This window comes from Phoxinus phoxinus, assembly GCF_949152265.1.
Source record: "Phoxinus phoxinus genome assembly, chromosome: 4".
Taxonomy (NCBI): domain Eukaryota; kingdom Metazoa; phylum Chordata; class Actinopteri; order Cypriniformes; family Leuciscidae; genus Phoxinus; species Phoxinus phoxinus.
The window spans coordinates 32433945-32445794 of record NC_136879.1 but is presented as its reverse complement, the minus strand read 5'-3'; the positions used below and the strand labels follow the sequence as shown (position 1 = coordinate 32445794).

General features: G+C 37.9%; 1 protein-coding gene across 1 annotated transcript; it reads left to right on the top strand.

The window, feature by feature from the left end:
• The first annotated feature begins 257 nt into the window (after positions 1 to 257).
• LOC306996617 (A disintegrin and metalloproteinase with thrombospondin motifs 8) lies at positions 258 to 11227 on the top strand. The gene is made up of 9 exons (XM_079609339.1): positions 258 to 1218; positions 3674 to 3913; positions 5277 to 5409; positions 5490 to 5657; positions 6881 to 7173; positions 8025 to 8211; positions 8286 to 8458; positions 8944 to 9119; positions 9206 to 11227. The coding sequence occupies exons 1-9, from the start codon at positions 520 to 522 to the stop codon at positions 9936 to 9938; spliced, it is 2802 nt and encodes a 933-aa protein (XP_079465465.1). The 5' UTR covers positions 258 to 519; the 3' UTR covers positions 9939 to 11227.
• The last annotated feature ends 623 nt before the right edge of the window (positions 11228 to 11850 follow it).

The following is an 11850-nucleotide window of genomic DNA, read 5'->3' as shown; positions in this document are numbered from 1 at the left end:
AGGATATTTGACGTTTTACTGGAACATATTAGGCCTACTAACACGTGAAAACTAGAAATACACTAATATTAACTACTCAGTTTACAAACTGTTGCTATTTAGGAAGGGGCGTGCTTCTCAGTTTTCATTGGGCAAACCCGATCCAGAGGTTTTTCATGAGGGCACAGTGGGAGGAGAGACTGCAGCAGCGCTGGATATCAAAAATAAACCTCTCATTTCTCAGAAAGTATAAATACCAGCGCCTCGATCCGTGAGACAGTCCTGGACTTAAGAGCTCACGAACTACAATTTGTGTAGCCTACCTAGTGATATTGCATTAAATAATTAATTATTCAGTTTCAAAATAGATTTAAGCTAATGAAGGCATGTGCTGGATAGTCATTTGAAACGTTTAGGATATTAACATTTTTCAGACAAGGAATAGACCAATGATTCAGTTTCTGAAAGAGGCTATAGTAAATTCGATTAAGTAATCAATTCGTTAAATTTATTGTTTTCTTTTTGAAACAGCGCCATTTTATGAAAATGTGGTCGTATTTAATCATACCTACATTAATTGTTTGCCTCTGTGCTGAAACATCTCACTCGTTTGAGACTGAGGAGATTATACCTGTACGGCTGACTGGAAGGACCGGTGGACGAGTGGCGAAGAGGAGTGAAGAACAACTCAGCTTCAGACTCACGGCTTTCGGCAGGAATTTCACACTTAATTTGACACCGGACAGCACCTTTATATCGCCAGAACTGAAGGTATATCGCATCAAAGTCAAACCACAAGAAAGACTCGAGTCAACCGGCAACCCGACAGATCTTTATAAGTCCTTGAATCAAACTGAAGAGACTGGAGCAGAATTATTAAAAGGTTGTTTTTACACCGGCGCTGTTGACTCCAATGAGGACTCTATTGTTTCTGTCAGTTTATGTCGTGGGATTTTAGGATCATTCATTACAGATGGTAAAGAATATACAGTCGAGCCTAAACTTTTCGGCTTGGGAACATATGGAAAGTTAACCGAGCAGATGCATGTCATTAAAAGAAGACGTTTTACAAAGTCCCCGCAGGTCTCTAAACAGCTGTCCGATATCAGAGATGATCATCGAAAGTCGATGATCCAGATGCCGTCGAGGCGCACGCGCTTTGTATCCACGCCCAGGTTCATTGAGACTTTGGTGGTCGGTGACGCTTCCCTGACACATTTCTATGGAGATGAGATCAAGGTAAGGGCTCACACGTGTAAATAAAGATATATGTTTAGTTTTAACCATTTTGACAGCTGAAAAATCTGTTTCAGAATATGGTAGCTGGTCTAATATGTTTAATAGCATGGTGGAAGATGATGCAAGCTGGTCATTTACTGGTTGACCAGCTATCATTTTACAAAAACCAGCCACTTTCAGATGGCATGCCCTGGTAGCTGGGGTTTGCTGGTCTAAGATGGCCTACCAGCTTGCACCAGCTAATAAGTGTTTACATAGGCCTACAATATAATTAAGATTTTTGATTTTTACCTTTAATAAAAGCTTGCTAAAAAGACAGCATACGTTTTCACTTAAGATTGTATGCTGGTCTTAGCTGTTTTAAGGTCTCATCTAGTTTAAGATGGTCTCCCAGTATGGCCAAGCTGGTTTTTCAGGTCAGAAAGCTGGTCTTCCAGTCTAACTAATTTAAATTTGCCCCAAACCCTGCTAAATCCAATCAACAGACAAGACAGCCGGGAGTCCATCTTGCAAACCATCTTAGGTTTACAAATAGGCCTACTATATAATATCATAGGCTACCCCACCCTTTGAAGTCACATATTTGTTCTAATATCGAAAGAAGGCTAAAACCTTTAACATTAAAAGCTAGTGTAACTTGAGGGACATCTCAAAATATACCATAGACTACAGTTGTACAAGAATGAGTCATGGTTCATACGAACTATACTGTACTGATCTTTACACCCACTTATTATGATCCACCACCCCCTGAAATTCTCCTTCATTGAGTCATCGAAAACAAATGATTGGAAAAGACTAGAGTGTGAAAAAATGCACTGTCTGGGTCGGGATCATGAGGCAGATAGCAATCCAGATGTTGATATTGGGATCCAAATTTGCAGATTCTTTATAAAGAAATCCATGGAAGACCAGCTGCTTCTACTGTTGACGTCAGGGCTTTCCAACAAACAACCCACATATTTATGTGGAGAGTAAACAGAAACAAAAATCTCCAGAATAATCTCTATCGGCTAATAATTATTCCCATTTAAACAATATTGAATGATGTATTATATCTTTAAAATGGGCAATCAGCACAGGTACACATTTTGACATGCCTGCTAAAAGTAATCAATAATCCTGTCTCCATTATGAAAATATGAACTTTTTTATTATGCATTGTCTATTGCAGTGTACTGCATCTGAAAAAGCTGGAGATTTTATTGTCCACAATAACTTGGAAAAATATGCAGTGTAAAAGCCATTCCATTCCAGCAGTTCTGAACTGTCCTGCCAATGATGTCATGCTTTTTTACTTAAAGGTGCAGTAAGCGATTTTTGTTGAATGCTGTTGATATTTGAAATCAACCCAAACAAATACATCCCTCCCTTCATTGCTCCGCCCCCAAAAATGCATGAACACGCATTGCAAGAGTGGATGTCTCTATATCATAGCAGAAGGGAAGCTTAATAAAGCTTCCTGGAAAATAAAGCGAAGATGACGAACGAACACACAGTAAAACAACAGTATACAAGCAAGAGTTGATTGTTAGCCAGCAGCGCACACTCGTCATAACCATTATTAATGTCTGTTTTCAGGCCTTCCCGCTTCGGTCTCTCCAGTGCTGGAAACCTTTTGTAATATTAACACGGGTCCTAAAGCTCTTGCCTGATCATAACCCTTCTTTTTCCATTGATATTCCTCTGACCTTTTCTCTTTTGTAATGCCTCTCAGCCAAATCTCTTTCTACAGTCTTTGCTCACTCTCTCTCCTCCCCCATGATGAGTGGACACGCCCCCTACTGCTTATTGACCGTTCGCAAGGACCTGCCCCCCTTAGTTACTATCGCTATGTCCGACAAGCTACGCCGCTCTCACGCCACACCATGTTCTCACGCAGTGAAAAATACATCGTGGAGCAGAGAGGACACTGACAACACGCTGACAGACAGGACAGACCAGGTTACTTTTCGGTTACTTTTGATTAAAAACATATTAAACAAAGTGTCACCTTTCAAATTTGGTCATTTTTTAAAAGTAATTTAAACTATAAGTACCGTTTTGTGGCTCTTTAATGTGTCTGACAGATCGCTGTAGAGTATCAGTTAAAGCTGCTCGTGAACCGATCATCTCTTCCTTCTAGTTCATTTATAGCATCAAATAAACATGAATGAACATAAGAAGGAATGTTGTTTTAACCGCGGAAAGGCGTCAGTACACTCCGTTTTTCAAGTTCAAATCCTCCCATGTTAATCTACTAACTCTCCTGACTGCTTTGTTGGACAAAATGGCGTATGGCGAAGTATGATTGTCAGATCACCTGTCAATCAAGCTCCCTGCGAAGGGTCAATTGGCTACAAATTTGTTGTGGTGCTCGGTTAGATCCACAGTGTTCTTTAGAAATCGCTCACCGCACCTTTAACATTCTGCTGCACAGTTGGTGAATAGCAAGCTGTTGGTTTTCTCTCTTTAGCACTACATGCTGACCTTGATGTCAATGGCTGCTCAGATTTACAAACACCCCAGCATTAAGAACTCCATCAACATAGTGCTTGTGAAAATGCTGATCGTGGAGGATGAAGAGGTTGGACCGTCGGTCTCCAGTAATGGAGGCGTCGCTCTGCGTAACTTCTGTGCCTGGCAACAGCTCTTCAACCCGCCCAGCCACAGGCATCCAGAGCACTACGATACAGCCATACTTTTTACTAGAGAGGTGAGCAGTGATTTATTATGTATTTTATGGGATAATGATGAAGTGAGATTCTTGACTGTAGCTGAATTTAGAATAGCTGTCCCTTGTTAAAAGAAGTACTCTTAAGCATACTTTTTTAATGATGAAGTTGCAATTTATTATTTACAATGTAATATCAATGTAATATCGAACAATATACAACTACAGTTAAAATGCTAACTTTACATGTGCTTTAACATGTTAGTCAAAACATCAAAATAAGTGCACTTCTTTACAGCATGACAAAAGACTGTTAAAATAACCATAATTAAAATAAACATGATTTAAAGGGATAGTTCACCCAAAAATGTAAGTTCCGTCATGAATTACTCGTCGTTCCAAACCAGGAAGACTTTTGCTCATCTTCATCTCTATTTACAGATTTCTGTCCCTCCATTGCAACTCAATGCAACTACCACTTTGATGCTTCAAAAAGTTCATAAAGAGATGTAAAACTAATCAATATGAATTGAGTGGTTTAGTCAACATTTTCTGAAAGGACATCGCTTTATATGATGAACAGATTGGCTTTTATTCAGATATAAACATTCATCAACTCACATATCAGTAACTGTAAGTTGTGGTAAACGGAAGCTCAACCATGTTCACTTCATGTGCGAGAACCAATGAGGTTCATTCTCGTGTTACGCAGCACGTTTGATCTCATCAAGCTGATTCGGTTGAGCTTCTGCTTATGTTTGCTGATCAATGTTTATATGTGAATAGCTGTCAATGGAGGGACAGAAAGATCTCATATTTCATCAAAAAGATCTACATCTGTGTTTCGAAAATGAATGAAAATCTTACGGGTTTGGAATGACATGAGGCCGAGTAATTACATTTTTGGGTGAACTATCCCTTCAAATATGAGCTTAACCTGTCAAAGAGTGTTTTGAAAAGTGTGTCAAAAAGTGTATGGTGCATTGCTCATTACTAAAGCAGACGTTATGGCATATTGAAACCGAAAACGAGGCTGAAAAAAGGAGCAGACCGACTAGCTTCTCTGAAAGGTGAACACATGTGAGACCGGCTCTCAGACTGTGCCAAGGCCAGATGTGCCTTGAATCATGTGTGTTTTGTGGTCTTCTGCTTTGGAAACATTTGTCTCCATCTCGGATCTCTGGGCAAAGGATGGAAAAGACTCCAGTCATGTTTTTGAGATACATTTTCAGACGCCACATAGTTACATTTTCTCACTTCATAGGTCTGCTGTCTGCCAAAACTATTTATTTGCTTGGTTTTATGATGGAAACATTGGCAAATATGTTTTTCGCTCTTACTATTAAGCAGAGACCTGGAACAGCAATAAGAATTACATTTATTTTTATCCTAAACTGCTTTTCAGGACATCTGTGGACATCAGAGTTGTGACACATTGGGTGTAGCTGATGTTGGAACCATGTGTGACACCAAAAGGAGCTGTTCTGTTATTGAAGACAACGGCCTTCAGGCCGCTTACACGACTGCCCATGAGCTAGGTGTGGATGTCCTCTGGTAAACACTAAGCAATTGTTAAATTGATTGGACCTTCCATAATGCGGTTTTGTTCTTCTTTCAGGCCATGTTTTGAGTATGCCGCACGATGACACTAAGAACTGTGAGCATCTTTTTGGACATCTAGGCGAGCACCATATCATGGCCCCTGTATTCACTCAGTTCAGTAAGACCTCGCCTTGGTCTTCCTGCAGTGCTTTGTACGTCACAGAGTTTTTCGACAATGGACATGGTATGTGCACAACATTTTCACTGGGTCAATGACGTGACACTTTTTGTCATCTATTAATTTACATGAAAAATGCATTTCATATACTGTATACAGCGAATAGCATACTGTATATACTTTAATACATTAATTCTATGATGAACATGTTTTTAATTTATGAATTAAAATTTATTTTGATATTTCTTGGGTCATAAAGTAAAAAATGTCAGAGTGATACAAATGTCCTGATATCATAATGAAGATAAAAAGTAATTCATTTGGCATAGTCTTTTATTATTATTGATTAGAAAAGTTATTTATTAAATTTATTATTATAGACTATATTATATATTTATTACAAAATTAATATTGAACAAAACATAAAACAGGAAATTATATCATAAAAATGTTATGACCCATCTCTGGTAGCATTTCTTGTTTGATATTAATGCAGACCCTCATGATTGTATGTCAGTACTATATTTGATATTATTATTTGATTATTATAAAATAATATTGTTTTATTATTTTTATGACAAATCAAGGTTGTGATCATCATTATGTCATGTGGTGCCACTCTCCAAGTAATATTTATGAATTAATAGTTCTAAAAAATACTATTTGTCTTGAAAAGTACATTTAAAAACCTTTTGAAAATAATGATTAAGATGTCTACACTTACACCACATTACATTTTTAGAAAAGTTTTTCAAAACCAGTAAGAAGTACATTTTTAAGAATTTGTCACGTGTGTTTTAATCCTGATTTTTCCTTTCCTTATGGATACTCTTATTTGTCAGTGCCCCAGCTTCAATAAATGGGAGAGTTTGTAACAGCACAGGAAAAAGATTCTTGTGAATGCCCTCGTTTAGTAAAACACTTTTACGTCACCTTTTGCTTGTAATTATGTAGATTCATAATTTTAGAGAGAATGCATTCATGTCACTTCGCTCCGACTCATAAAAAGGGAAAGTAACAAATGTTTTCTTTCCACCGGGCCACGTCTCTTTAGTATTGGTCTCGCATGTTTCCTTTTTAACTGCTGTATCAGTTGAAGTGGGCAGTGGCCCATGTTCCCCACGTGCATTTCTGCTCACTCGTGTTCCTCCTCGCGGCTCACTCCCCCAGATGTGCATTCCTGCAAGTCTCCCTAAATGTCAGCTCCAGGAGCCCAATGTTCCTACTGTTTCACAATCCTTTGATTTCATGATTTACTACCCTCTAACTCTTCCTCTGGATAATAACAGGAGACTGTTTACTGGACACCCCTGAGACGATAGTGGCCTTACCCACTGAGCTGCCAGGCATAACTTACAGCCTGGACCGCCAGTGCCAACAGATATTTGGAGAGGAGTTTTCACATTGTCCCAACACTTCAGCCAGTGAGGTGTGCAGACAGCTCTGGTGCCAGCAAGAAGGGCAGTCTGTGTGCACAACCAGGAACGGGAGTCTTCCCTGGGCGGACGGCACAAGCTGTGGCCCCAACAGGACCTGCCTGAACAGTGCATGCATGTCCTCAGACGAAGTCATGAGGCCTAAGGTATTTGAAGCTACTCTTGGGTAACATAAGTAGGATTTTTAGCCTTTCATTTAATCATTTTATCAGTACTAGGAACACTAGTTTAAAATTAAAATTATAATAAAAGGGTCAAACAGAATCCTTCAGAAATCATTATAATATGCTGATTTTAATAAGCATTTCTTATTATTATCAATGTCAAAAACAGTTGTGCTGCTAAACATTTTTATGGAAACTAAAAATTATTTATGATTCTATGATGAATAGAAAGTTTAAGAACAGCATTTCTTTGAATCTTTTGTAATATTACAAATAAAAATGTTATAGGAACTTTTAATTTAATGTCTCTTTGCTGAATTGTAGTGTGTAAAGTATTACAAATTTATTCTGACCCGAAACTTTTGAATAGCAGTACATTAAAAGCAATTCGTACATACAATGACTTTTCTACACCTCTTTTATAATGAGCTTATTTTTTATTTTCTGAATTAGAATTCATTCAGTCAGGCTCATCCAACTACCCTGATATCATTTTTTTAAATGACTTAAACATTTGTGATAAAGAATACTTTTGCCATTAAAATATAGTATGTCTAAAAATGAATGCAAAAGCAAAACCTGTGAAAATAACTATATTAGTGAGTAGAATGACAAAAACGTTTTTGAAAATCTTGATAAAGATCTATACACTCACATGTATTCAATGTGAAAGGAAAATATGTTTGATTTTTAAAATGTCTTTTTGTTCTTTTCTTTATCATGGACACTTATATGTCAGTGGTCATTATTTTTGCTGTTTGGTTTGGACTCTTATTTTTGACTCACACACAGTAGTCTAACATCCATTTGGTTGTGTGGTTCTTCTGGTTCAGCCAGTTGTGGATGGAGGCTGGGGCGAGTGGGGACCATGGCAACCATGTTCCAGATCATGCGGAGGCGGAGTGATGTTCTCCTACCGAGAGTGCAGCCGGCCATCTCCTCAAAACGGTGGAAAATACTGTGTGGGCCAGAGAGTGAATTACCAGTCCTGCAACAAACAGGCCTGTGAGAATAACCGAGGTCGGTTCTTCTCTTCAGTGTCAGTCATTTCATGTTGTGTTATTATACTAGGTAACAATTCTTTACTATTGCAGGGAAAAGTTTCAGAGAGGAACAATGTGAGAAGTACAACAATCCCAATCACTTCGATGTGCATGGAAATGTGAAGCAGTGGATACCAAAATACGCTGGAGTGTCGCTACGGGATAGGTGTAAACTCTTTTGCAGAGCACGAGGCAGCAGTGAATTCAGAGTATTTGCACCTAAAGTACGTTCAAATCTATAGTGTGAGCACACTTAAATGTACATTTAGACTTCATAGTAAGTAACATGACACTAAAATAATGCAATAAACATTAATTTAACAACAAAATATGTCAAATATAAACCCTAAGGTACACAGCAGATAAAAAACAAACAAATAAATGTTATTTATTTGTTATGCTAAAAAAAAATCACATGTAAACACTAACAGTTAGACATAATTCTGGGAATGTAAGTTTATGTTTTTTCACTGTAAATTATGAAATTCTTTTTCACTTCGAAAAACTGTTCATGTAATTTTACAGTTAAATACTGTATTTAACAGTAAAATTACATGAAATGTCCCATTAGATTAATTACAGTATTTCAGCATGTAGGTAGTTACCGCAAGGGAACTTACCGCTAACCAATTAACCGTTCTTTACCGTAGCATTTTTTTTCTTTTACTGTTAAAATTATAATAATTTTTTTACATTGTCTCAATCTTAGGTAATTGATGGAACTTTATGCGGTCCAGATACCACATCCTTCTGCGTGCAAGGCCAATGTATCAAAGCTGGTTGTGACCTGGAGATCGATTCTAATAAGAAGCTCGACAAATGCGGCGTGTGTGGAGGGAACGGTCAGAGCTGCAGGATGATATCTGGCTCGTTCAATAAAGTCGTGTAAGCATATCTCACTGCTATTTTTAATGAAAAAGTTGGTTCATTTTGGCCACAGTAATCTAAATCTCACCTGTTTGTTTTTTTAGCCATGGATATAGGGACATTGTGACGATTCCAAGTGGAGCCACTAACATTAACATCAAACAGCAGAGCCATGGAAGTATACCACACGATGGATATTACTTGGCTGTACGAAGAGAAAATGGCGATTATATCTTGAATGGCAACTTCTCGGTCTCCACAGTGGAGCAGTATATTCCAGTGCTTGGGGCTGTGCTGAAGTACAGTGGCTCGTCCACCACATTGGAGAGGCTTCAGAGCTTCCGCCAGCTACAGGAACCAATCACAATACAGCTGCTCTCCACCGCTGGGGAATCCATCCCACCGAAGGTCAAATACACCTTCTACATTCCTAAAACCATGTCTTTCAGCAAACCTAAAGACAAAAAGATGGCGGGCAAACTGATCCATCCCTTTGGGGTGCCACAGTGGGTCTCGGGCGAGTGGTCTGAATGCTCCAAAACGTGTGGTTCAGGATGGTCCAGGAGAAATGTGGAATGTAAAGACAATGCTGGCTTTTATTCAAACCACTGCAATAAAGATCTCAGACTTTCTGATATCAGGCCATGCGCTGACCTGCCATGTCCCATGTGGCAAATAGGACCTTGGTCTTCATGCTCACAAGCTTGTGGCCAGGGTGAACGCCAGCGTAAGATGCTCTGCATTGACTACACTGGGAAGATTGCGGAACCGGAGAATTGTGACACTGCCAAGATGCCTCGGTCAGTATCGGAAAAGTGTTTCTACCAAGAGTGTTGAGGACATCATGCAGGCTTTCAAATTATTCAGAGGTGATAAGACGTTCCTGTGAAACAATATACAGATTATCATTTGACCGTGCTTCGGGTTGGAGCAGGAAATATTCAGCTTTAGGTGGAAAAATGGTTGAGCTGTGTGGAGTGAACTGTGTCATGAATATTGCACGGACTGATCACTTGGGCTTTGGTTTTCCAAATATACATGTATATTAATAACCACTATTGAAGTTTTATCCAATAGATATCTACCTCAGCAAGCAATGCTGTTTCCCTAACGTGTCTCCAAATTACATATAAATTAGTTTTCAAAATGTCATATTTAATAATTCAAAAAAATACAAAACACACCAATCAGCCAAGACTTTTACATTTATCTCAGGCTGAAAATAAGGACAGAAATCAATTAGTTTAAATTTATTTGTATTTTGTACGTGCTCGCTAAGCCACTACGAAGGTGCTATAATTCTTTATTGATTTACTTCGTGATTGGGTCAATAATTATTGACTTTTACTTTTTTTATGGCTTGCATTTATCAGAGGTTATTTTCACTTTCAGAGTTGAAGTGTAGCAAGAACACTCGATTAAAGCATGATCATATAAATATATTAGTCCTATTTTCTTGTATATTGAAAACTGTATCAGAGTTACACAGTGGTTGAGTCTAATTTATTTCCTGGAACATTCATAATTACAATTAAGTGTTAGATCTAGTTTAAATTTTACTTTTGAAAATTCCTCAACAAACAATGTTTGTGTCCATTCAGAGGGTTATACAATGGTTATGTAATTTACCATTTACTATAGCTGTTCTTTGTATTAAACACTGTTTAATTTCAAAAGTGCACATAGCAAATAGTTGTGAATTGCTACGTGAATGAAAACATTGTGGTTTGGAAACATCAGACCTTCCATTGTTTTCATGCTTCATGAGTAGATGTCTGCTGAGATTTTGAAAGAACTGTGTAGTTGAACGTTATTGAGAAAAAAAAACACAGTACAGCATAAAACTAAACTGACAAATAGGTAATGCTCCTTTAAAATGATTGTATATGAATGTCCAGTTGTGTTCATTTCATATATTAGTCATATTAAAATGCAGCAAAACATATTATCCCTTCAGTGAAGGACTGTACTTTGTTACTTCTTCATTGTAAAGCTATTTATTTTTGTACATTTTTATTGTATAAAATCGATACAAATTATGCAATGTTTTCCAGATGCTGCTTTCTTTCTTTTTGTTTTGTAACTTATCAATGAAATGTCTGAAAATAAAAATGCCTAAACATTGCAAAATCATCTTTTTGGATTAATGAATTTAATTAAAGCTAGACCGGAAGGGTTAGTGCAAAACATAAACCAACAGATATTTAAATTTAATGTGAATGGCTACCAAAGTGCATGGACCAGCATAATGAGATAAGAAGGCTCTAATTTTCCTTATGTGAAGCATGGATATGCATGCTAAGTTGCATTTTGTAAAGTTCAGCTGGATGTCAAATACGATAACAAGATTCCTGGCTAGCTGTAGTGTTGTTGACCTCAGTAAGGATGAGATAGAGGTGGCATTCCTTCATCCAGTACAAAATGTCATAAAGTCATTGAGATATATGCTGAGTTGTTGGACTGGAATGACTGTGTATCATCTGCACATCAGTCATAGGAAAAGTCATGAGACTTTATTACAGGGCACAAAGATGTTACAGAACGAGAAAAGGAGAGGGCTAAGCACCGAACCCTGAGGTCCGCCAGCGATTAGCTGGAGTGTTTCAGACACCTCTCCACCACACAAAGCCTTGAAGAATAGTTATCACAGACAGATCCTTAAGACAACTGATTGTGCTAATATGGATTTCTAAGAAAGGGTAAACTGAGCCAGGAAAGGTTAGAAACATTGGTCTTAAACTCCTTACAG